We start from the raw sequence: 27,481 nt of genomic DNA, 5'->3' as shown, positions 1-27,481 counted from the left end.
CAGTCCGTAACTCCAAGGGAGGTCACTCTATGGATAATCCCTCTTGCACTCTCAAGCAGAAGAGTGCACAAACATGCGATGAATCGTTGCAACGAAGAAATGTGACAGTAGTACAGTGATCAGAAGTATTTGGAGGCGGATATAAGAATTGATCTTGCTATATTTTAACAGGTAATGTTAGCTTTATCAAGTTTACCGGCTCTTACTATGTAAATGATTGCAAATCTCCTTGAAATGTTGTGTTTGGAATAATAATTATGATAATAATCGTGGAATCGATTGGTCCCAAGGCGGAAGGTATCGTTCACTGGACCACTATTTTCATAGAAAGACTAGTCTTTATGAAAGTAGTGGTCCAGTGAACGATACCTTCCGCCTGTGATTGGCCTACAGAACGCGATCGGTATTATTGACACTATAGACAATAACAGTGACAGCCAGTCAAAAGCGGACATCCTCCTTAACCAGTTCAAATCTGTCTTCACCAAAACTTCCTCCCAACCCCTCCCCCACCTCCAATCCACCGCCCCTGACATCCCACCCATTACCATCACAGTCCCCGGAGTCACCAAGCTGTTACGACAACTGAAAGTCAACAAGGCGTCCGGACCAGACGGCATCCCGAACACCGTCCTCAAGACACTCGCCGACAGCGTCGGCCCAGCGCTGGCACTGATCTTCCAGACCTCTGTTGACAGCGGACGTCTACCCAAGGACTGGTTGTTGGCCAACGTGTCGTGTGCCTTTAAGAAAGGGGACCGCCACGAACCCGCCAACTATCGCCCAATCTCCCTTACCTCTGTCCCCTGCAAACTCCTTGAACACATTATCTTCCGCCACATTATGTCCCATTTCCAAGCCCACAAAATCCTTACAAACCTGAACCACGGCTTTCGATCTGGCTACTCCACTGAAACCCAACTACTAACCACCACCAACGACCTATTACAATCTTTTGATCAAGGCAAACAAATTGACATGGCCATACTAGACTTTTCCAAAGCATTCGACACTGTCCCCCATGACCGGCTCCTCCTCAAGTTGGCCAACTATGGCATCACAGGCCCCCTCCACGCATGGCTTCACTGCTTCCTCACGGAACGCAGCATGCAAGTCGTCGTTGAAGGCAGTACGTCCCAGCCCACTACCGTCGACTCAGGCGTCCCACAAGGCACCGTGCTGGGCCCACTCCTTTTTCTCAGCCACATCAACGATCTCCCGCAGGCAGTCAGATCCCAGGTTAGGCTGTTCGCCGACGACTGTCTCGTCTACAGAGAGATCAACACCTTCAACGACCACCACACCCTACAAGAGGACCTGAAGTGTCTAGAAGGCTGGGCAGAGAAATGGGGAATGCGTTTCAACGCCACCAAGTGCTATGTCATGAGCATCTCCCACAAACCACCCTCCACCTTCATGTACTCCCTCAACAACACCATCCTCAAAACTGTCCCTTCCAACCCATACCTAGGCATCCTATTCTCGGACAACCTCAAGTGGAGAAACCACATCAGCAGCATCACCAAGAAAGCAAACTGCACTCTTGGCTTCCTACGCAGAAACCTCCGCCACTGCCCGGCAGCCTGCAGACGAAATGCCTACCTGGCCCTCGTCTGACCCCTCCTTGAGTACGGAGCAGTAGTCTGGGACCCGTACCAAGCGCAGGACATCGATAGGATGGAACGCATACAGCGCACAGCAGCACGTTTCATCGCCAACGACTACCGATCAAGACGTCCTGGCTTTGTTACGGGCCTCCTGACATGCCACAACCTCCCAACTCTCCAGGAACGTCGAGTAAACCTCCGCCTGACTTTCTACTACAAGGTGGTTGAGGGGCTGGTGCCGGCAATGCCTCCAGACAAATTCCTGACCCCTCAACGTGCTGGCCGCATGATTCGACCCAGAAGACAAACAGCAGACTACGTTGGTAGCAACCCCATAGACAATTACATAAAAAATAACAACAGGTGTTTCGCTGTACCACGCTGCAACACTGAACAATACAAGCAGTCGTTCTTCCCACGATCCACAATAGAGTGGAATCACCTGGACAACACAGCTGTCCACTCAGCCTCTATTGAGGCATTCAAGGCGGCGCTGACTACCAGCCGCCGATAAGCGACGTCGCTGCGCACACCCACCCGTCGCGCCAAAGCCAGCAATCTGGATGCTAGCGACGTAACCTACAGATACAGATACAGATAGATAATGACAATGACAGCGATCGAAATCTGCACTTTACCAGACAAACAAACGCTTTATTGTCCAATGCAATGAATACAATGAAATGGAAACACATCTTTGATTGGGAACTTTACTATAATATATTATATAGACCTCTTTTGCTTTATTTAGGGGTGCTCACTTCAGAGGGGCTATATAATTACCATTGAAGTTAATACAATACTATAATTATGTTTCCAGGGATTCATGCGACGCCGACAGTCCAGATTAAAGATGGGACTACGAGGACGGACAGGGTTTCTAGCATACATGATGTTTGGTATAGCGGTCCTGATGGCATTGTATTATGTTTGGAACAACTTCCTCTACACACCTCCAGCCAAGATAACGTACTCCTCTGTGCAAGGCGTCCACCCCGGCCACATGCAACAGTGGGAGAGACAGATGGAGAACATGCAGGATGGCGTCGTGGAGGAACCGCCGATCGGACTGAACAAAGAAATTGAAATACAGGTATATCATGGATATATTTGTTCAGTTTAATCTGATCATTTCATTAAATTACATATTCTTACTCCGAATCACATAAAGCATTGACGTAGTCTGAGATGCTAAGGTCTGAAAAGGCTACCCGTCTTAAACAATTTTAAAGGGAAGCAACCCCACCACAAAAAGTGAAAAGGTAGCCATGGTAATGACCACAGACCATGGGAGTTACCTCCCATTGGTGTGTACTACGTCACTACCGCTACCCAACACGTGGTCAAGAGCATACGCCTTTTTCAGCTCTGAGGAGAAGGTCGTGGATTTTTGGCGCTCTCGTGGCTTTTCTGTTTGGTGTTTGCTTGACACCCACCGGCCACATACCCGTCTTACTTGCCTTCTGCGTCGTAGTTGGTGAGCTCGTTCCTTGTTGTTCCTTATTTTGACAGGAATTTTGGTTGTAGTTGCTGACATTTTGTCCATTTTTTGGACTTGTACATTTTTCAGTAACTTCTTGTTTGGCTGCCATTTTTGTTTGTCAGCATGGCTGACAGCAATAAAAAACGTGGCAAGGCTGATGTCAAGGGCAGGATTAAACCTAAATCTTCCTCTTCATCTACCAAACCGCCTGTACTGGTTGTTGTTTCAGACGAGGCACGTAATAGCGTTTTGTCCGTACCTATTTCTGCCCCTAATGACCATGGGGTTGCGGGGCACCCAAACACTTCTTTGTCTTCTGTGTCTTCTTGCTCTCCCTCTGTGTCTTCTTGCTCTCCCTCTGTGTCGGCATCGGAGCAAGGTGCTCTCGTGTCAACGCTGCTTAGTTCTTTAGTTCCAGAAATTCGCAGCATGGTGAAGGAAGAACTGCAGCGGTCCAAGCCGCCGGCCAGCGTTGTTTTCCCCCAGCAGTGGGTGACGCTCGCTCTTTGGCGTCTTTGATGGTGCCTTTGGCGACGATTTCCTGGCTGCTTCGTCTTCTGCCTCCGCGGGGGGCACGGCCGGTAAGTCGAACTGGTCCACCAGCCCTCATGAGGCTACCGGATGCTCCCTTTTGGGAAACAGTTCCTTGGTGCAGGATCACAACCCGCAAACTTCTGTTCTGACTCACCCAATTCACACTGCGTGCACGGGCGTTTCAGAGCAAGGGCGGCATCCGTTTTTGGCAGCTGCGTTTCCGGTTTTTACCGGAAGCATAGGTCCTCCCGCTCAAGCACACGTAGAGGTCTTGACTGGGGTGGACCGAGGACTGGCCTTCGGGCTTCCGGCCCCAGTCCACGCAACCTTCGCTTCCGCATTGTGCGGCTTCGTCTGTTGCTTTTCCGGCTCTGTCCGGATACACTGTTCCTCTTACTGACGCTTCCTCTCGAATGGCGGTGAGTGAGGAACAGCGGCTGGCCTACGGGCATTCAGGCTTTCAGCCTCGACCGGGGCAGTCGTCACTCCACCCGTCGGGTGTTGTGTCTACTGCCTATTCAGTTCCGGTGTTACTCTTACCCTCCTGCTAGTCAGGGGATGAGTCAGGTCGGGTTCCGGTTGGACGGGTTTCCGGTTTCCGGTCATCCAGTTCATCAGCCTACCACCAGCAACTGTGACTTCGGTCCGTGTCTCGTCGCTTGACTATTCTGATGCACAGTCTGTAGCCAGCGAGCAGACACGTTCTGGATTTCCGTCGAGGCTCAGGGCTGCCCTTGAAGCTGCGGCGGAGGTTACTTCCAGATATTTCCCGGAGGGTGCATCGGCTTCGGCGGCTTCCGCTTTGGTCGCTCCGTCGGCGATGTCGGACTTCCGTTCCGCGAAGGAGGGGGATTCCTACTTTCGGTTCGAGGAGTCACCTTCGGCGGCGTACCACCTTTCTCAGGTTTTGGCTAGACCATCTCCTGCCGGAAGTGGTATCCCCTGTGTTCCTGTTCCACTACTCGTTCCTCACGGTTCAGTTCCGGAACAGGCTCAGCCTTGGCTGGCTTCGGCTGTACAGGCTTCGACTTTTGTTCCTTCTTATCACAAGAAGTTCACCTTGCCGAAGCCTGGCCGGAACTTGTTGGCTTCCTTTGCTCTTCTGCGTACACCTTTACCGGTGACACAGGAACTGCTTCCTCTGCTTGCTAAGCAGTTAAAGAAGGACTCGGGCGTTGTGTTGCCAGACCACACCCTCGTCTCTTCAGAGGAAATTGGTCGTCAGCTTTTGGAACTTGCCTCAATCTCGGAGACGATCATCAGAGCTCTCTCTCGTTCTCTCACTGGATCCTTTCACACTTAGTGCAGATCAGGACGCTGATGACATCTCCACTCTTTTGTCAGCCCTTGCCAGGGTGAAAGAAGAGCAGATGAGGCTGTCCTCCCTTCATTATGCGCATACAGTCATGTGTCGGCGGGACTTGTTCCTCTCGCATTCTCAGTTCACTGGGCAGGCTACGAGAGACACTTTGAGAGCTTCGCCCGTGGTAGAGGGATCTCTTTTCGGACAGCTGGTGTTTGATGCCAGAAGAAAGGAGATCCAGTCGAACAGAGATCAGCAGTTCTCCGACTTCTCTCTACAAGGGTTGAAGCAGAGCAAGCCTCCTCAACAGAAACAGGCCCAGGCCTCTGGCCAAGCTAAGCCGGCAAGCACGAGGCAGGCTCGGTCTGTTTCTCGGGGTTCGAGGAAAATATCAGCGTCGGGCAGGGGGAGGGGCAGCTCTAGCAGCAAGCCTCACCCCCAATGAAGTGGTCCCGATCTCACCCCCCCTCCGCCCTCCACTTTGGTGATGGCGGGGGGCCCCTCCCAGGCACTTTCTCACTGCATGGTCTCTGTACACAGCCAATGGATTGTGGGCGTGGTGAGGTCGGGTTTCCGCCTGCCTTGGCAGGAAGGGAAGGCACCTCTGTCCAGGCGTCCGCCGGTCTTCAAGCCCCCCTCCTCGCAGGAGGTAAGGTCCGTTCTTCAGGCGGAAATTGCCTCCCTGCTGCAGAGGGGCGCGGTGGAGAGGGTCTTAGACCACAGCTCCCTTGGGTTCTACGGGCGGCTTTTCGCTGTGCCCAAGGCCTCAGGAGCGTGGCGTCCCGTCCTGGATCTATCGCATCTCAATACTTTCTTGAGAGCGATACGATTCAAGGTGGAGACGCCAGCCTCGGTCAGAGACTCCCTCCGCCCAGGAGACTGGGCGACCTCGATCGATCTGACAGATGCATATTTTCATATTCTTATGCATCTGGCCGACCGGAAGTGGCTTTGTTTCCGGTGGGGCGATTAGATCTACCAGTTCCGCGCCCTCCCCTTCGGGATGTCTCTGGCACCTTGGGTTTTTACCATGGTGGTGAGTCAGTTTTGCGCACTGGTGAGGTCGCAGGGTATTCGACTGCGTGTGTATCTGGACGATTGGCTCATTCTGAACCAAAGCCAGACAGGCTGCGTGCATCATACCCATTCGGTTCTTCGAGAAGCCAACATGTTCGGCTTTTCGATCAACCGATCAAAGTCGGAGCTGATTCCGTCTCAGACATTCACCTACTTGGGGATGTCCTTCGACACGGTTTCTTGGACTGTCCAACCCTCCCAAAGGCGGGTGGACAAGCTTCAAGCTCTCATTCGCTCCACTTTGCCTCTCCTGCGGGCTTCCCTCCGGACGCTAGAGTCCATCTTGGGGCAGATGGAGTCCATGGCTCTCTTGGTTCCCCTGGGCAGAGTTCACAAACGGCCATTTCAGTTTGCTCTGAAACCGTACGTGGACTCTCCTTGTGTGGACTGGAACGCCCTTGTCCCTCTCCAGGGATGGTTTCAGTCCGCGACCCTTCCGTTGTTAGACACGGATTGGGTCTGCAGGGGTGTGCCGATCGCCTTGCCTCCTCCAGACACGGACCTCTTCACAGATGCGTCCTTGCTGGGGTGGGGAGCTCACACGGACCGGCATACAGCGTCGGGTCTGTGGTCGGCAGAGCAGAGCCTGTGGCACATCAACTTGCTGGAGCTAGAGGCTGTGGCTCTGGCTCTGGCCGAGTTTCGGCCCTTCCTTCAGGCCAAACATGTTCGTCTTTTTACAGACAACACAACAGTGGCAGCTTATCTGAACAAGCAGGGAGGGTCTCGGTCCCCGTCGCTCTCGAGCAGGACCTGCGAGATCCTGGTTTGGTGCTGGCAACACCAGATCACTCTCACAGCCAGGTACCTGCCAGGGAGCTTGAACACTCTGGCGGATGCGCTCAGTCACTCCGCCAGAGTGCTTCAATCGGAGTGGACCATCACTCACGGGGCGCTGCTTCGCCTTTGGGCCCTGGTCCAGAAGCCTCTGGTGGACCTCTTTGCCACCAGATTTTCAAAGAGGCTTCCAATCTTCGTCTCGCCCTTTTCGGATCCGGAGGCTTGGCAGACGAATGTATTGGACATTCCCTGGACGGGGCTGGAGGCTTACGTCTTTCCTCCCTTTCAGTTACTCGGCCAAGTAATCAGGAAGGCGGATCTGAAGGGGCCATCACTGCTGCTGGTCGCCCCCCTTTGGCCCTCTCAGGCGTGGTTTTCGGACCTACTGAGACTCGCTCACGGCCCTCCCATTCCTCTCCACCTCGTGAGAGGGGAACTGGTGCAGCCTTGAACCGGCGTTCCACACGAAGAGCCTCAGCTGCTGAAACTTCACGTGTGGAGGTTGTACGGTCCTCGCTGAGGCGTTCTGGAGCGTCAGAACAGACACTTGACTTGGTGCAACGCTCTCACAGGGCGTCCACTTCGTCTGCATCACACTGGAAGGCCTGGGCAACCTGGTGCCATGTCCATGGTTTGAACACATTTCTAAGACGACTCTGGCTCGGTGGGTGTCGGCTCTCATTAGACAAGCTTACGAATGGAGCCGCTCGGACAAGGGGGGGACACAGCCTGTCTTTCCCCTTGACTCGGCCCGAGTCATGGAAACCAGGGCTTGGGCCTCCTCCTTGGCCGTTTTACGGTCGAGGAGGCTGGAGGAGGTGATGCACAGCCTAGCTACTGGCGCTCTGACGATGTTTTCATCAACTATTACCTCAGAGACATCGCGGCTGTCCGTCAGGACGGTTCTAGAGCCCTTCCTGCCTTAGTTGCAGTGGGCCAGTTCCTGGCAAGGATTTAAGAGTGAGTTAGATTTTTCTTTCCCACCGCCTTGTTGAAGCTATCTGCTTTATGTGATTCGGAGTAAGAATATGTAATTTAATCGAAAATTTCAATAGTAAATTTTCATTTGATTAATATACTTACCCGAATCACATAGTTAATGCCCTCCCACCAACCCCACTTATGGTTTTTTAGTTTTCTTTAAAGCCGTATGATCTTGACCACGTGTTGAATAGCGGTAGTGACATAGTACACACCAATGGGAGGTAACTCCCCTGGTCTGTGGTCATTACCATGGCTACCTTTACACTTTTTGTGGTGGGGTTGCTTCCCTTTAAAATTGTTTAAGACGGGTAGCCTTTTTAGACCTTAGCATCTCAGACTACGTCAATGCTTTGTGTGATTCGGGTAAGTATATTAATCAAATGAAAATTTACTATTGACATTTTCGATTTTCATTACTCTAGTTGTAATCCCGTTGCTGGGAAATGCAGGTCGCTTTTTCCTAGGGAAAAACTAGAAGCCGCAAGAGTCACGCTACCCAGGTGTGTACCTGTACCATAAGTGTAATCAGCCACCTGCACTTCTTGCTAAATGACCAATGTCTTTTACGTGACACAGGGGTGGGACATGGATACCATCTGACTGAGTCTGCAAATAAAGTTTATCTGTGTCTGTCCTGTCCTTTGATCCTCGGGTCACAAGTCCAGTGCTCTACCAACTGAGCTATCAAACCACCCAGTTGCATTGAATGATTATGGAAAAGAAATGTAGCAGTGTACCTGAATTTTGATAGATCTGTGTTTCGGTTGCTTACAAAGTCAGAAAACCCAAAACTGATAGATGGCTAATGTTTCAAAATTAAAGAGCATAATAGCAAGAAAGGTTATTGACAGAATAAAACATTTACTACAACCCTGATCTTTCAATCTTTGCAGTGGATGAACAAGATACAAATCATGATAATGAAAAGATGACCGCTTTGCTTCAGTTGTTTGGTTAGCTCCATCAGTATCCCCCCTTCCCTCCTGTCCATTCTCAAATGTTTGAATAGCATATATATACATGTACTAGTATTGCCAAGGCAAGTCTCAGGCATTTGCCTTTCTTGTCATTACAGTAAAACCCCTCTGTTAAGACCCTGGTTTTCCAGATTTTCTGTTTATAATCGTTTTAAGTTAACCTCCATTTTGAGACTCCCTCGATCCCTGTTTAAACCTAATTTTCTCAGTTTAAAAAAGAAAAAGGTCTTAAAATGGTATTGTCAAACCATCTCATCATCACTGTTTTTCCTAGATGCAGAATGAACAGCGGAAGAAGGCAATAGCGCTGCAGGACCGTATTGACGAAGAACGCCTGCTCGAAGAACAAGCTGCAGAAGGCAACAGGGAGAAGAACTTGTTCTACGCTCAGGGCAAGGGACCTCGTCCACGGCCCACAGGCAACGGCAGACGGCAGAATGTGGGGACAAGAGGAGCGCCCCGACCACTGCTATACCGGCCGGCGGATCCCATCGACGGGGATTACTTTGCGAAGCTGGAACGACTGGTTCATCTCGACCTCAAGGGGGCCCCTCCCCACCCCTCCTACCTCGAGAAGCTTTTCCCCGTCCTAAGTAAACTGGGTGCCACGGGTCTGTTGATGGAGTACGAAGACATGTTCCCTTATTCTGGCAACATCTCAGTCCTTGCGGCAAACAACGCTTTCTCACAGTCGGATCTGCAGCGTATCCAAGAGGCGGCCAAGACCAACGGCTTGGAGATTATCCCCCTTGTGCAGACCTTCGGCCACATGGAGTTTGTGCTGAAACACAGCGTCTACAAACAGCTGCGTGAAAGTGAATACACCCCTCAGGTGATCACACCTGTCCAGGAAGAGTCATATACTCTCATCTTTAACATTCTTGACCAGGTAGCTAAAGTTTTCTGTTCTTGTGCTTCTTTATGTCGTTTTGTCGCGTAAAATGTGTTTAGTGTTTTATCCATCCACGTTCTCTGTGTACAGAATTTCATGCAAGTACGTGTTGAAGGGAAGGGGCAAATTTGTGTTTTTAGCCTTGCATTGAAAAAGAAATATGTCACGGGAAGCATTTCTGATTTACAATTTACAGTTCTCAGAAGAGAATGGTCATAATCCCAAGTGATTTTTAGTTCCCTGTCTATGTTCGCCATTTGAATATTGAACTTTTCTCCTTGAAGTAAATCATACCAGGAATATAACTGGATCCAGAAATTAATATCCAGTTAGCCTGCCTTCGATTTTGCCAAGTAGTGATTATGAAAATAACCATATTCAGAGCGACAATAACACTTCTAAAGATGCTCAGATTATGTCAGACCTTCTTTTCTCCCATTTCCGTCACATAAAGTTTTATAGTTTACCTCCATTTTGACTTGTCATGATTAAATCACTGTTAGAATAATGATGCACAAATAGCTCTGAAGCTCTCTGTACAATGTGCATCGGCTAAAGAGTTCCTACCTAATAAGACATCATTTTCTCAAAGGCTTAGAGGTCTTAGAACAGAAGAGAACTAATATTCTCAAAGGCTCAGAGGTCTTGGAACAGAAGAGAACTAATATTCTCAAAGGCTCAGAGGTCTTGGAACAGAAGAGAACTAATATTCTCAAAGGCTCAGAGGTCTTGGAACAGAAGAGAACTAATATTCTCAAAGGCTCAGAGGTCTTGGAACAGAAGAGAACTAATATTCTCAAAGGCTCAGAGGTCTTGGAACAGAAGAGAACTAATATTCTCAAAGGCTCAGAGGTCTTGGAACAGAAGAGAACTAATATTCTCAAAGGCTCAGAGGTCTTGGAACAGAAGAGAACTAATATTCTCAAAGGCTCAGAGGTCTTGGAACAGAAGAGAACTAATATTCTCAAAGGCTCAGAGGTCTTGGAACAGAAGAGAACTAATGTTCATACAGGTTTGAAGGTTTCAGAACAGAAAGACTCAATTTTCTTACAAGTTTAGAGGTCCTAAAACACACAGACCTCTGTTTATATCCGATTAATCTCCAATATTATTGTATGATTTTTCAGATTGTGAAGGCTCACCCAAACTCTCGCCGAATCCATCTGGGCTGTGATGAAGTGTACGAACTGGGTAAGGGCAAAAGCAGTACCTTTATTGCTGCCCAGCGTATCACTCCCAGCAAACTGTTTCTGAATCACGTGTCCAGGATCGCTCGTCACATCAAGAAAGCCTTTCCTCTGGTCAAACCACTCATCTGGGATGACTGGCTCCGTAATGTTCCCTTTGATGCGTTGGTGGTAAGCATTGAGTTGTCGTGTATGTGGATATTTGTGTGCGGGTGTTTGAAGAAACAAGTAAGGAATACAGTTGATTCCCCCCCCCCCCCCCCTTTTTAAAGACCTCCAAACATCTGAGAGAATCAGGTCTTAAAAAGGGGAGAGTCTTAAAACGGGGGTCATTTTATGAACAGAAAATCCGAGAAAGTAAAGTCTGAAAAAAGGGGAAGTCTTAAATTGAAGGGGGGGGGGGGGGGGGGGGTAAAGGGGGGGTTCCACTGTTTATGGGGTAAGGGTAATATTTGTCGTGGTTCAGTTAAAAAATGTAGCCAGATGCCTGTGTTGAGAACAGCTTGACAAGTGACTGAATAAGAAGTAAGATAGGTAGACCCAGGGCTGTTTTGGCCTTATTGTTTGAGATCATGCAGATGTGGGAAGTGTGTGCGGTTACAATGTCTCTTTATGTATCTTCTTGTAGGCAGTGGCAGTTCTCCTTTTCAAATACGTTTAGAAAAAAGCACAGAGGAGTCACACACTAAAGATACTGAAACATTGTCTTTTTGTAACAGGACTCTGGCCTGGGAGGTCTGGTGGAGCCGGTGGTGTGGTACTACCAGCACAATGTCCTGGATCGCATTCCAGAGAGCAGGTGGGAGATCTACGGCAAGCTCTTCCCCGCCGTCTGGGTGGCCTCCGCCTTCAAGGGGGCCACAGGCAGCTCCCAGATCTTGACCAACGCCTCCGTTCACCTGGACAACAACCTGCAGTGGGTCAGCGTCATTCGGACGTTCGGCGTCCAGAAGAAGATGGTCAAGTTCAGCGGCACCATCCTGACAGGCTGGCAGCGGTACGATCACTTTGCTACGCTGTGCGAGCTCCTCCCGGTGGGGCTGCCCTCCCTGGCTCTCTGCCTGCAGGCCATACGCAGCGGAGGGTTCGGATCCACAGAGATGACCAACGCCAGTCAAGCTCTCGGCTGCTCCAACAAAGTAGACCTGGAGTTTCCGGCTATTGACAAAGACAGCGCCATTGTCACCCAGGACTGCAATTTCCCTGGCTCTGCAGTTTACTATGGCGTTCAACAGCTGTGGGGCATCATGGAGGGTTACAGGCGGGACGTGGGACTGCAGGAACGAATTGTGGGATGGATGACTGATTATCATGTGCAGCGTGGCATTTCCAGCCCAGGTCAGATGCGCATCCTTCATCACAAGCTTGCCAAGGTGGGTTTGTCGTTGCTTTGCTCGCCTTGCTTTGAGTGCTTTCTCTTTAAATTGCTGGATAGGTTTGGGGTGGTGAGAAGAAATGATGTAAGTTTCATCGCATATGCTTGTTTTGTTATTTTTCTCCCACTCAGAAAATACAAGACTTACTAGAAGTTAACGCATTTGGAAGGACTTAGAGGAGATTGTGTGTGCCCGCATTTTGTTTGTTTGTTTGCTTAACGCCCAGTCCACCACGAAGGGTGATATCAGGGCGGGTGTGCCCGCATATGAGTGAGTGTTTTGTATGCATGTGTAGTATACAGGTGTGTTTGTGAGTGATATGCTTGTGTGTGTAGTTGTGTGTGTACACACCATTGTAAGTGTTCCCATTGTATTGTTCCCATTGAGTGTCATTTTCCTCTGAAATGGAATATTCTCTTCTGGTTTTAAATTGATGCGATTTTTAAAAATTGTTGTTACTCTTTCTAGGTGGCGGATAAGCTACAAGCGATCATCGATCCCATGCGCCTACAACTACGACTAATTTATGACCAGTACACCATTGAGGAATGGGTGACCACCAACCTGATTGACCGCAAGGTCCAAATCATGGAGCTAATGAAGAAGGCGAAGAGGCTGCTGGCACCACAAACATGGCCTGCCCGCCCCTTCCCAGAACCATCAACAGAACCTGCTGGGTTGAAAATGCCCGGTGGTCCCGCCCAGGGAAAAGCGGTGGTGAACCAGCAGGCTGAGAATGGAGGTCTTCCAGGTTTGCAAGACAACAGAAATGTCAATGAAACCCCCAACCAGCTCCGACAGCGGAGTGTCAATGGTGGTTTTCAGCAGAACATGCAGCCTCAGGTTCCTCGGAATGTTAACAGTGGTGGAGTGCAACAGAACTTGCAGCCTAAGGGTCTTCAGAATGTCATCGGTGGTGTTGGGCAGAATGTGCAGCCTCAGTTTCCTCAGAGCGTCAATGGTGGCATTCAGCAGAATCTACAGCCTCACGGTCCTCAGAACATCAACCCCAAGCCAGTGAATCTGCAAGACATCATCAACCCCCATGAGAGTGCTGCGCAAAAGTTGGGCAACCTTGCAGGACTTGGGGGCATGCCTCCATCAGTGGGGGGAGCAGGTCAGCAGAGTGGTGGAAACTTCAACAACGTTCGACGGGGAGGGGCTTTGGCACAGGCTCTTCTGCCCAACGCCAGCTTCAGCCAAGGCAGGCCCAGCGGACCGGGCAAAATGCAACCATTGCAGAAAGTCCTGGCAAACGTCCAGACTGGGCTGCCTCAGATTGCACGAGGGCTTGGGAAGTACGTCCCAGGCCTGCAGGAAAACCTTCAGGGAGAGAAACCGTCACCAAATCTGCAAGTTTTCAAACCAGACCCACAAAATGCAGAGAGCTTGAGACAGGGTCTGCAGAAGCTGCCCCAGGGCCCAGAAGGAGTGCACCACCTGCAGGATCTTCAAGGAGGGAGACTGCTGCAAAATCAACTGGGATTTGGGCAAAACATACGAGGACTGCAGCAGAATCCTCAAGACAATGGAGAAAAACGAGAACAGAATGAGCTAGGAATGCCCAAGAACAACCAGCAGCTGTCAAAAAATGACCAAAATCTGCCTAAAAATGACCCCGGACTTTCACAAGATGGGCCACAGTTTCATCTTGATGTGTTAAATGACCAAAAGGCCAGAGGCCATGAAAACGGACAAGACACACAGTTTGCTGGCAAGATGGAAGACAAGATGAAAGACGGCGACCGTAAGGACCCTCAGGTCCCTGACAGAGACAATCCACAGCCGAACAATAACATGGAAAAGCTAAGATATCAAGAAAACCATGGTCCCTTCAACAATGAAGAAAACGACAAACTTGCTCTGAAGGGCAAACAATACCCTGCAGAGGGGAATGGAGAGCAAGACAAGCACAACAAGCTTATGTTTGATTCATATTTTGGCGGCAAAGGCCTCAGAGGCAATGAGGACCAGGTCCGTGTGAAATTTGATAGGCGTTCTGAAGTGAGCAAACAAGAAAACGATGAAGCTGACTACAACGCTGACGATGATGTCTAGTAACAAACTCCTCCCTCCCCCCCTTCCCTTCACACACAAAGGGACACAGATAGACAAATACACACACACCCTCCCCCTCTTCCCCAACCCCCCAACACACATGAGGACAGACACAAAAACACACACATACCCATCCACGCTACCCCTTCCCGCTCCCACTTTATACACACAAAAATGAGTTGTGATAACACTTTGAAGCATACACTTCTGTTAACCCGTGATTTGTAAAAATGTAAAAACTTTTTAAAAATTACGTCGAACCTAAAACCGCGATTTCTAAAAATGTAAAAATGAAAAAAATATCACATATTCCAAAAAGTAATACATGCCTTTTATTATTATTAATATTTGTTGTTTAGAGCCTCTATGCTGAGTGGTGGGGGGTGGTTTGGGCCGGATAGGTAAAATATTACGATTTTTAGCATAACAAAGAAAGGAAAAAAACATTCTATTAGATCCCTTGACTTTGGGGTAGCACGACTCTGTTGCTGCTAGCTTTCCACTGGGAGGAAGCGACCCGAATTTCCCAGCAATGGGACAATAAAGTAATGGGGAAAAAAATCTAAAAATTAAAAATCTAATAGATCCCTTGACTTTGGAGATGACAAGAAAATATTGGGCGCATTTACGTGATTTGTAAAACATTTGTTACAAATCACGGGGCACACCCCGTAATTTGTAAAATGTTTTACATTACACGGGTTAACAACTTCTGACACTGATCAGGATTGACTGACACTTATGCAAGATAGACAAGTTTGCAAACAATATACTCTGTCTCTTCTTGTGTGTTCTTCCAAGACAGACTGAATACCTGGACCAAAGTAAGTAACAAATGAGAGTATTCTACCAGCTGCCTCAATACTGATCTGACCACAGTCGTGAACAATTTTTGATTGTGTTTTTACCCCTAACCGTTACAAACAAAAATAGTTGTGTTTTTACCCCTACAGTTTTGAAAAGCCGTTTGTGTTTTTACCCCTAAAGTTATGAAGGAAAAAGGTTTTCTTTTTACGTCTACATTTATGAAACATCTTTGTTTGTCTTTTACCTGTACAGTTATGAAGAAATTTTGGTTGTGATTTACCCCTCTCCTCTCGACCTTGATTTTTTTAAATTTGCTCCCACACCACCTGAAAAAACCCCACAAACCTCCCCCTCCCCCACCCCTTCATCCTCACCATCACCAGTTTTCTCTTGCCCCTGCATATTCCTGAAACACAATTTCTTTTGATTAAAATTTAGGTCCAAACCTTTTTAGACTTTTGTCGATGACTAGAATTTGTCTGTGGTTGTTGTCAAATGTCATGTGGATTTATGGATTTTTTGGTTGCTTTATTGTTTTTATTACAATCCATGTGCCTGCACAAATGTATCAAATGTAAATAAAACACACTCCAGATTTTATGTCTACTTGTGGACAATGAACGCTTCGCTTTGCAGGCTATTGTGATGTTTAATGTATGAGTATCAGATTTTTCCTGTAACTTTTTGTTTTATTGGTACAGTATATAGATACCTGTGATGAGAAGATGGGACCAGCCCAAAGTGTCCCTGATTTTGCACATATCCCAAAGAAAAAAGCGGGAGGGTGGGGGTATGAATAAATTCTTTCTATTCATTTGTTAAAAGTTGACGCAACAACTTCACAAGCGAAAAGGCTGGAGAGTTTTAATAACATTTGATATGGTGCTACATGTACAAATTTATGTGTGAATCGCTCTTTGTAAATGTTCATACTTATTTTTACTCTGCCATCAAGGCAGCATACTCCATGTCTGAAAAACTCAAAAAGGTACTGTCTTTTTCATGACCCACCGACATGGATCACAGGATATTTAGTATGTATATTTGATGATCTGCGTGCATAGACACCCCAGGGGGTTCAAACACTAGCAGGTCTGCTCGTATGTTTTCAAGTGACAAAAGTTAACATTAATATAGGCCTGTGATGGTCTATGCAATGGATTGTACAGAAAGGAGGGCATGGTATTTTTAAAATGCAAAATCTATACAGTCTGTTATATCAGCAGTTCCCAATTATATAAAGTCCTACAGTAAGCAGTCTTTGAACATGTACTTAATTGCATTGAAAACAGAAGATGGTAATTCTTGTTTTCACCGCATTACATGTCATAAGTTTGTTTCTGGTTTTTCTCTCGAGCAGTTTTGTCCGCAAACGGAAGAAGCTTAACACTAACAGGGTTAAATTGGACATGCTCTCTCCTCCCTCTTTGTTCATAAAAACATACTTTTTAGTTATATTCTCTTCAACATTTTATTTTGAGCTTTGCTTGGCATCCTTGTGTTACTTACGCTGCCTTGGAGTTGTGGTGTTATTCTTTCATCACAACTTTCATAACAAAAGATGTTTTGCATTTTTCTCTGTTTTGTGTTCTTGTATATGTAGTCTTTGTTGTCTATCCTTGTCGCACTGCACGATTGAAATTGATTGTATTTAAATTTCGTGTCTTGTACTTTCTTTCAAGAATCAGATAGTCACCAGTTTTGATAGTTTACGACATCAGTGTTGTCATTTGACTTGAGTGCTAGTGTTTTGTGCTTGTCCTTTTAAAATTTTTCACATGAAGTACTTCTTTTGTTTATTGTATATTGTTGATGACATATCTTTGGTCATTATCTGGAATGGAGTCCAATTTGACTATTAATACATTTGGTGGAAATGTGTGGTTTATTTACTGCCTGTCTATTGCATGTACTTATGTCTGCATCAAGAACTGAACATATCAGAACCTGTGGTTGTTTTTGATACTGTGTAGCATTCCATGTTCAATTTCTATTGTGCGTTTTTGCTTCAATCTGTTTGTGAATTTTTATGCTCATTCTTGCTTTTCCGGCTTTGAAAGGACATGGGAAATGTGTTCTTCACTTTTCTTCACATTTAAAGCCTGTGATGTAATAACTGTTGTGAATGATAATTGAGTTGAGTTACACTGCAGAGTCACACAGCATGGTGCATATGATGCAAACAATTTGTATTTGACCTGGGTGCTGATGTTAGCTTTGCTTGTGCTTTAATTTTGTCTTATATTTTTAAAATTCGTAATGTACTTTATGCTTTTGGCAAACATAGTAAGTTTTGTCGTGGAACAGGGTTCCAAGCTGTTTATTTTATTTGACTGTTTCTGTGCAGCATTTTAATAGGTGTCACATGGTATTGAATCTTTCATTACTGTACTTAAATATATATTTGTTTTATTTTGCCTGTCAAAGGTATATATGTTGTACTAGAATGAATACCCGCTTCGCCGGGTACCTGGCTTCGCCGGAAAGAAATAGAGCCGAATGATACCCGGCTTTGCCGGGAAGAAGTAGAGGAATACCCGGCTTCGCCGGGATGAAAGCGTTGTGGACAGTGACCTAAAAATAGTAACAGGAATATCCGGCTTCGCCGGGATGAAAGCGTTGTGGACAGTGACCTTCTAAAAATAGTAACGGGAATATGGATTGACGCCACACGAAGGAAGGGAGATAAACGCAAAACACTGGAGAAGATAAGGAAGAGTTACTGGGAATGGATCTGGGAAGATGAACAGAAAAACCAAAATCGGTTCAGCGCTGCGCGCTGAGAGCACGTGTTGAAAATTCTCATCGACCAGGTTGTGTCCGGGGTCTACCTGAATATGCCCATCAAATTTGAAGCAGATCCATCGAGAACTTTGGCCGTGCATCGCGAACACACACACACACACACACACAGACAGACACAAGTCGTATATATATATACTAGAATGAATACCCGCTTCGCCGGGTAGCCGGCTTCGCCGGGAAGAAGTACTTAGAGCCGTACGCCGGCTTCGCCGGGTCCGAACAATGGACCCACCAAGCTTAGGTCCCTCCCAGATTCGTGGAATGGGAACAGCACGAAAATGATTCAGTGGCCATAATGCCATTCCTGACCATATCGAGTCCCATCCTTGTCGACGAATGTAACCGTGTTAATCACCTTTGGAGGCGAACTCCACTCAAACAGGATTGAGCAATTTATAGCTTATCTGTAAGCTCTTTTGAACTGTTATGGCTTCTCAAAGGAAGGCCAGTACATACAAATACACAAAAGCCGCCAGACCACATCACAAACAGAACTGAACAATCCCCAGGTGTTGCTCACATAGAGAGACACACACACACACACACACACACACAAACACAGAGAAGCCGTATATATAGAGAGATAGATGACAGTGTATTTTTCGCGTGGCTATAAATTGATTCGACCTTTGCACTTTTACAGTGAGGATAATTTACGGGTCCAATTTACGTTCTGGACACTGCGGTGACCTTCTAAAAATAGTAACAGAACACCGGGAATATCCCAAGACGCACCACTCATACTATAGTGCACCATACGAAGGAAGGGAGGTAAACGCTGAAAACCTGGAGAAGATGAGAAGATAAGGAAGAGTTACTTATAATGGTGAAATGAACACAAAAACCAAAATCGGTTCTGCGCTGCGCGCTGAGAGCACGTGTTGAAATATCTCATCGATGATATTGTGTCCGGGGTGTAGCTGAATACGGTGTCCAAATTTGAAAAAGATCCACCGAGAACTTTGGCTTTGGTGTGTCGGTATGGGGGCCCGGGTAGCTGAGGTGGAACCAAAATCGGTTCAGCGCTGCGCGCTGAGAGCACGTGTTGAAATATCGACCAGGTTGTGTCCTGTCTCGGGTCTACCTGAATATGCCCACCAAATTTGAACCAGATCCATCGAGAACTTTGGCCGTGCATCGCGAACTCACAGACAGACACACACACACACAGACAGACAGACAGACAGACAGACACAAGTCGTATATATATATAGATATATATATCTCTGCTAAGAGATTTTAACAAATCTCGGAAGAAAGTCTCTGCTGACTTTCAATTGTTTCTTTCACAATTTCTGATGTTTTATAGATATATATATATATAGAGATAATTTGTCTATTGTCATGCCCAGTTGACGTCTGAACTGACGGTTGACAAACAACACACAGTGGTGTATAGAATTCTGGTCGGTATGTGCCAAAGCTCTCATGTGAAATGTTTGCCACCATTTGCACTGAAGTGGTCTCGGCTTTTCAAACTTCTGCGCAACTTTCGAGCCTCAAGAAATTGGGATGGTGTAATGTTTCTTCAAAACAAAAAAGTTGCAGGTGTTCATTTCATTGCTTATGTGCCAGTTGTTTTTCCAAGATTATAGTCTGCAAGGAGGAAATGATGGTAAATGCATGTATGTTTTGAGCTGGACATGATTTTCAACCTCAACGTGTGTTAGAAAAGTACAAATATACCTTGTCTGCTCTCTAAAATTTAGAATATATATGTAACAGGATCCATACACAGCCACATCCCATGAAAACGTTTTACATTTGCTCTTTGCTTGTATTCTGGAGGGACATCTCAGTTTCCAATTCTGAGATGAGCGTTCCACTCATTGGTAGGAAAGATTAAAATGGCGACTACGAATTTCTCTTTTGAGAGGAAGCATATTGGCAAAATAATGCTTGCGAGAGGTATATTTGCTGACTTTTTCTTCTCGTCTTCTTCTGTGTTCCTGGTTGCAACTCCCTTGTGCACTCAATTTTGCACGAGTAGGCTTTTGGGTTTATGGACGTTTTTCCCACTACCATTTTAGGAAGTTGCTCACTGTTTGTAATTGACAACGTCAGCACAAAATTCTCAAAGTAGTTGATGGTATTTGCTTTACGTGTGTAAGAAAGAGTTGCTATTGATAGTAAATTTGATTTTTGCAGTAGAAAATGTGATGCTGCTCTACATTGCAGCCTGTTGATGAATGATAAGAAACAATGTGAATGATAAGAAACAATGTGGGTGTCTTCTTAGTTATAGCCCGAATTTTCTTTTGCAATGATGATGATACTGTGGCAACATTTCTGCACAACACTGGAAAGCTAATACATGTACTGTAGTATCAACAGCTGTTTCACTTCCACCACATTTTCTCAGATCAATTATTGACTACTTTGTATAAGCTGTGAGTTATACATTTCATGAGTTCATTCATTCTCTGGTCGATTGCAGAAAAAATAGGGTATTCTTAAGGCGGTAGCTAGCTCCCTAGAATGTGCTAATGTAATACTGTAGTAAGCAGTGCCATTTTAGAGTAAAAGAAATCAGCTGTTTAAAAAAAAGAAGAGATTTTAACCTGTATGTCATATTAATAATAGTGATAATGAGGTGGCAGCAATTATAAAGAAAAAAACACACCCAACAAGTTTGACATAATTAGTTGTTTACTGCAGCATTAGAACCCCTGATCTCATTAATATCTGTTCATTAGCATTGACTTAAAACATTGTTGCTTGTCTGTGATTTTGTCTAGTGACACAACCTTAGTAACATTCCACCTACTTTCATTTTTCAGTTGTGTTGTAGAGATTATGCTTCCAGGAATAGTGTTTATGTAATTGCTATTCACAGAAAGAAGTGGTTTTACTTTTTTGTCAAAATTTCGTTTGAAGTGCGTATACATTATGCCTGGTTTGCTTTCCATAATTGTGTCTTTATTGAAAAATGAAAACTTTTTCACCTTTTCCCTCCTCCATGAAAAATGAAAGAAAGAACAGAAAAAAGGTTTTCTTTTACATGTGCCATCCTAGAACCAGACTGCTTGTTTCTTGAATAGCTAAGAAATGTTTTCCAGCTCTTCGTTTTTTCCAAGGCTTTTAAGAAAAATACTTACTTGTATGTACAATCTCCTCCTTTTATGCCGAGGAATAACGTGCACTAAGCTTGTTCTATTGTGTGTGAAACGTTTACATATATTTTTGGATCTTCTTCTTCTTCTTCTTGGCGTTCGCAGAGGTTACACGATCAGTCCAGCACTGGTGATAATATTTTTGGATATTAAACCATTATTGTAATAAAAGTATTATCATGGGAGTCATCTTTTGTTTTGTGTACACTTGTGTTTTTATCAAGGTTGTCTTTCCTTTGTTTGTACAGTATTGCCTTCAATGTTTTAGTGTGTTTCGCAGTTTAAAATATAACTGGGCGTGGACATTTCTGAAAATTTTCCGTATCTCTGGTGTTTATCAATGGATGTTCATACAATTGTGCACAGTAATGTATTATATACATGTACTTCAGATGAGCTTATATGGAACGTTTTAGCAAACATTTTAGTTAATAACAGGGCGGGGATGTAGCTCAGTCGGTAGCGCGCTGGATTTGTATCCAGTTGGCCGCTGTCAGCGTGAGTTCGTCCCCACGTTCGGCGAGAGATTTATTTCTCAGAGTCAACTTTGTGTGCAGACTCTCCTCGGTGTCCGAACACCCCCGTGTGTACACGCAAGCACAAGACCAAGTGCGCACGAAAAAGATCCTGGAATCGATGTCAGAGTTCGGTGGGTTATAGAAACACGAAAATACCCAGCATGCTTCCTCCGAAAGCGGCGTATGGCTGCCTAAATGGCGGGGTAAAAACGGTCATACACGTAAAAGCCGTGGGAGTTTCAGCCCATGAACGAACAAACAAACAAACAAGATAATGACAAAAAACATTTCAAAAGTGATACAGATTTTGCCCCCTCTCCAGAAAAAACATTATTATGCAATACCACTAATATTTGTTATCTGATTTAAAAATGGCTGATGAATGACACAATAAAAACAAAAAAACACTTTATATGTGATGGAAATGGTTACTAAACCAAACTGTGTATTTTTTATTTTTCATTTTGTAAAGGCGTTTCAAGTCAATACGTGTCAGAGAGAGGAGCACAAATGGTGTAATTGCATTGTTGTATTGCATGTTGTTTGTTCTTACACCACAAACTGCTTCAGCCAATCAACAATTTTCCCATAGGAATGGGGGCAACATTTGTATTACTTTAAAACGTTCTTATTGCCAATTGTTTGAAAAATTTGCATATATTTTGTGGAAACTTTGTATACAAGCTTATCTTGGTTATTTACATTAGTGTGCTAACTTTTATGAAGATATGTTGATAAACACCTGAGATACAGCTTTGGAATGATTTCTACGCCATGTGTCCCCTTACAAAACAAATTTAATTTCCTGTTTACAGGTGCAATCACTGAAAACACAGGAATTCTATTGTGGAAGACCAGTGATAATAACAACAGGATAAATATATTTGAGTATAAAATGCACACAATTTTTGAAAAGTCCCAATTGTTCTTGTTTTATTAAACTTTTTGTGTGTCTACAATCTACTTTTTTGTAAAATTGCAAATTTTATGTATCCTTTAATGATGAATGCTTGTGCCTGCTTGAAATTTTTCAAATTTGACAAAATAGTATGTTGAAAATTTCATCTGATGGTAAAACATTTAACTTTTCGAATTTTGCTTGTTTGAATTCTCTGTGTATTTCAACTTAGCCCAGAGTTGGGTTTTTTTCTCCCAATTTTGACCATCAGAATTTACTCCAGTGCTTGCAGCTGCTTTTGTAATTTATCCATTTTATTTCTAATTTAAATCCAAATGAATCCTTTCATTAAGAGTTACGCTTCCACTTCATTGGTCTAATGCATAAGTTAGGTCTTTTCAGCTCTGATGAGTGTACCATGCCGACAAATTCAAAGACTTTACATATCAGCGTTTGCAGCTGCTTTTTGTAATTTGTCATTTTTTCCCAGTTGAAATCTAATCAATCCTTTCATTTTGGAGTAACGTTCCACTTCACTGGTCGAAAGCAGAAATTGGGTCTTTTCAGCCCTGCTGGGTTTTACCCTGCGCACATTCAAAAACACAAAGTTTATGCATTTACAATGAAAAATTAGCATAGAATTGAAATCGTAAAGGCATGAAACTCTGCGGAAGGCTAAATAAAGTATTTTGGTTGAGAAAAGACCTCTGTACCCAATTCGAAGACTGAAGATGAACAAGGAAAAGGAGACGATTTAGAAAACTGAATGCATGGTCGTCAGCCGAAAAGTATCCAGATTTTACATAATATGCAAACAACCCCTTAAAACGTGGACCGATGTTTTGAGAACTCAGAAAAGGGAATAACCTAGCAACCATATATGACTAAGTGCCAAAAGGTGCTCACAGAACAGAAGACAACTTTGTTTTACAATAAAAATGTTTCTAAAAACGTGTGTCTGCTGAAAATTGGTGTGTGTGTGGATGAATGTGCGAAGAGATAGTGGACATAATTTCGTGTGTCTGACTTGAACGGTTTTGAAGTTATCTTTGTTTAAAGTCAAAAATAACGCCAAAACCGGCCATCTGAAAACGGACATCGTGATACCTCGTGTTTTGAATATGCCACAGAAAAATAACAAGAAGCACAAATGAATTGCATTTAGTTTGATTGAATGCCTGAAACATCGCTTTACAGACGAGACCAAACGTCAAATCTAAATCTCGAGAGAATTTTTTTTTTTCGATAACCGAATTTTAAGGTGTCGCAGGCAAGATGTGTCGTCATCACGGCATACATTTTTCAATCGCAGATATTTACTAAATTTCTTTTTCAAAAACTCTGGAATGGATGTCGACACGTCAAGCGATAACGGTGTATCAAACTGCTGTCTTTCAAGTAATCCAGCAAAGACTGCAGAACTTTTGAACAGCATTTTTGAAAACGATTTGAAAATTTCGTCATATCTTGCGTGCGACAAAATGTTCGGTAATTAACGGTTATTTTCTTTTAAAAACAAAATTTACATGTACAAAGATCTACTTCATCTACGGAACCACGTGACACATTCTGGGTTCAAAATTTGTGAAGAAATCACGAACCACGAATGCGCTATCAAGTGTTGAAATTATGTCGTCAACATCTTTTCAGATCTTGCGTGCGACACCATCTTGCGTTCAACATAAAATGTCACTACCTTATCGAGTTTAATGGGTAAAACTAACTATTTGTTGTCTTAGTTTAATCTTCTTAATTAAAAGCGTAATAAAACCGAACTTCCAAGATGAATTTTAATTGAGATTAGCGAAAGAGCGGGCACGCAAGTCGACCTTAAAGTAAAAGAATGATAACACGAGCGTTTGTCATGTTGTCTTGCGTGCAACACATTGTCCAAAAAGGAAAATGTATATTTTTCTCAGACGTTTTTTAAGTTGAAACCTTGAAACTTCACACACATTTGGGGTTTAATCGCCCCCATGCATGGTAAAAGTCTTGTTGACCCTTGTCAGATTTTAAGGTCACGGCTGGGTCACATGTGGTTCAGAAAACGGATGAAACATATTTTTTCAGAGATTTTTGAAGCTAGAACCTTCAAACTTCAAACAACGCTTTTGCTTAATGATTGTTCAACATGGAGAATTCAAGGTTGATCCTTGAGAAATGTGAAGGTCATAGCAGGGTCTCGTGTGGGTAAAAAAAAAAGGAAATTGTATTGAACTTCAATTTATATAAAACCAAAGTCTGGTTGATCTGTTTTAAGATTTAAGGTCAAATCTGTTATTTAAGGTCAAATCAAATAGAAATTTGTTGATGCTTAAATCTTTGAAACTTCCAACAGGTTTGAGGTTTGACAACTTCTGGACTTTGAAATCTGGTATAGTTGATCCTGGTAATATTAATTGGTCAAAACATCAAGATCAACAATTATAAAATAAGCACTTTCACCAATGTCAAGTGAGCAATAGCAGCAAACGTGAGTTTCATAAAGATTATCACTTTTTGTGTGACCTCAACTTGACCCCTCTGAATGCTCTCAATCATGGAAATTGACCACACTTTGATTATAACCAAACAACATCAAAACTTTGGAATGTGTGAAGTTTCAAAGGTGTTGCTTAAAAGGCGTTCGTGAAAATGACAATTGTATGTGTCTGACTTCAATGCGACCCTGCTGCGACCTTGACGTTTGATTTTATCAACCAGACTTTCATCATGTGTGAATGACTTCAAACACTATAAAACTAGTTGAAGAAATTGAAGTTTAAGCCAGATGGCACTGCTGTGACCTTGAAATTTGACAAACATTAACCAGGCGGTCACCTTTTTTAGAAAATATCCTTAAAGGATCTTTAACCTTACTGTGACCTTGGAATTTGATGAGGTTTAATTTAACTTGCGTAGTGTGCCAAGTTTCAAGGCCCTAGCTTCAAAAACATATGAGAAAACCTCATTGAAAAATGTATATGTTTGACCTCAACGCGACCCTGCTGTGACCTTGACTTTTTCAACCAGACTTTAATCGTGTGTGAACATTATACACTAGAACTGTGTGTATTTTCAAAGCTCGTGCTATAAATGCGCTGAATAAATTGAAAATATTCCACATTTGGACCAGATGTGACCCCGCTGTGACCTTGAACTTTGACAAAGATTAACCAGCAGGTCACTTTTAATGAGGTTTTATAAAAATGCTGAAAGTATGTGAAGTATGTAAAGTCTAACTGATCTAGTATTAAGGGGAGAGGTGGCACGAAAAATGAAATCTGAATATTTGTAAGTTTTCTTTGAAGTTTAGGGGTACTTTATAGAAAGAAAGCATGAAAAAGCACCTGCATGCCCAGTTTTTGACCAAGCAAGTAATATTTTCATAAAAAAATACCAATTTCTTCCAAAAAATACGAAAATTACACACCACGCCCCATGAAATTCAAAAGACATTTTTGAAGCTACAGGCTTCAAATGCAGTGAAAATTACTCCCAGATATCAGTTTCAGACTTATACAGAGCCATTTTGACCAAATTACCCCAGTTCGAATTCAGCAGCATAAATTGAGAGATATAAATTTTTGCCCCCAAAATACCCAATCAGGCTTATATTATATTCTCTAAAAAAAAATTTTGATGGGTTTTACAAAAACCGCTCTGTAAGAGTCTAGCAAAATCAAATCTTACTCCTGTAAAAGAAAAATTATAACTCTACCACAAGTAGTTCTGACGAAATATCATTTCCCGCGTTGATACCGTCCTTGAAAACGCATATTCAGAGAAAATTGCATTTGAAAGTTTGTGAAGTGTTTCTCTACACATTATGAAGACACATTGCTGAAAAAAGAGTCTGGGTGTGTCCACGTATTGTTCCGAGTCTTCTTCAAATGATGTTGGTACTTATTCCCCTCCATCCCCCATCAGTCCAGCACCGTACACCTCCCCCTCCTGGTCTTCTCGCTGCTCCAGCTGACGTTGACGACCAGCACATCTTGCCCTACGAGCTGCTACAGCGGCCACATCTGTTGCTCTCTCCGCCTTCTGGACCCTCACCTTGTCTTTATTGGCCAAAGCAGAATGAGTAAGCTCAGTAATTGGCAAGCTCATGTGGTCCATGACCTGTGCCAGTGCAAAGTTGCCTCTGTTGAACTTTGCAACAGCCTCAGCGGTGGCTGCTTCCACCCGGTCTTTCCCAACAAAGACTTCTTTGGGGCAGTGTCCCCACATGACATTGTGGAGAGACTCGTTGCTGTTCTGGGTCTTGCCATGGGCCACGCGCTTGAGAAGAATGGGATTTGTCATTCTCCTGTAGATGGGCAGAACAGCATGCGAGACTTCCCTGGACAAGGCGGTGCCGTTGTGCCCTGCGTGTGGAGGTGGTGGTTGCCCTTCTGCCCTGGCTCTTTGAAAAAAGCACCATGAGGCTGGCCCGGCTGGACATCTGTCGTGGTGAGGGTCCTCGTCAGTTGAAGTCACATGGAAAAAAGTGGCCCAGATCGCCTGCTCCATGGCTCGCTGATCTTCAAGGTTGTTGAGAATCGCGCTACGGAAGTAGTTTTGCAAGCGTTGACACTTTTCCTTGGTTAGTCGCCCCTCCCCTCTTCCACCAAGCCTTCCATCCTTTGATGCCTTGCGGAGAGCTGTGCCCATTCTCTTGGGGAGGTGGTTGGTGCATTCTAGCTTGGTGATTGGACGTGTGGGACCGTAGGGCTGAGCTGCAGCCAGAGCATTGAACGCTGTGGAATCTCCGTCCGACAGCATGGTTCTGTACCTGAGGTTGTGACGCTCAACAGACCTGCAGCATAGAAAAATTCTAAAAACTTAGTGTAAAGTACTGGCTGGATAACTACTGTTTTGAAAAAAAATATGAAAAAGACTGGGGTTCATGGGCCAACAAGGTCCTGGTGAGATACAGACGCAGACCCACGAATGAAAATGATTTTGGATATTACTTTAGTGAAGAGTATCAGGAGCCCTCTCCTAGCAGAAAATACATACATGTATTATTATTACTGGAAAGTGTGCCAATTTACATTGCTTGTGTACTAAGTCTGTATAAAGTGATTTTTTCATAGAGGGTGAACATTTAACTTGTAC

General features: G+C 44.5%; 1 protein-coding gene across 1 annotated transcript; it reads left to right on the top strand.

Annotated features, from left to right (window-relative positions):
* The first annotated feature begins 45 nt into the window (after positions 1 to 45).
* On the top strand, positions 46 to 23,354 carry LOC138982222 (uncharacterized). Its single transcript, XM_070355449.1, has 6 exons — positions 46 to 171; positions 2,428 to 2,700; positions 9,020 to 9,634; positions 10,765 to 10,995; positions 11,544 to 12,197; positions 12,669 to 23,354. Exons 2-6 carry the CDS (start codon positions 2,434 to 2,436, stop codon positions 14,256 to 14,258), a joined length of 3,357 nt encoding a protein of 1,118 aa, XP_070211550.1. The 5' UTR covers positions 46 to 171; positions 2,428 to 2,433; the 3' UTR covers positions 14,259 to 23,354.
* Positions 23,355 to 27,481: the final 4,127 nt, after the last annotated feature.

Source organism: Littorina saxatilis, linkage group LG12 (assembly GCF_037325665.1).
Source record: "Littorina saxatilis isolate snail1 linkage group LG12, US_GU_Lsax_2.0, whole genome shotgun sequence".
In the NCBI taxonomy this organism is placed as follows: Eukaryota; Metazoa; Mollusca; class Gastropoda; order Littorinimorpha; family Littorinidae; genus Littorina; species Littorina saxatilis.
This window is presented reverse-complemented; position numbering and strand designations above follow the sequence as displayed.

Bases quoted from the DNA above. Each gene is read 5' to 3' on its own strand.
- LOC138982222 (XM_070355449.1), top strand. From the start codon at position 2,434: ATGCGACGCCGACAGTCCAGATTAAAGATGGGACTACGAGGACGGACA. The intron at 10,996-11,543 runs GTAAGCATTGAG...TTTTTGTAACAG, and splicing joins TTCCCTTTGATGCGTTGGTG to GACTCTGGCCTGGGAGGTCT. The intron at 12,198-12,668 runs GTGGGTTTGTCG...TACTCTTTCTAG, and splicing joins TTCATCACAAGCTTGCCAAG to GTGGCGGATAAGCTACAAGC.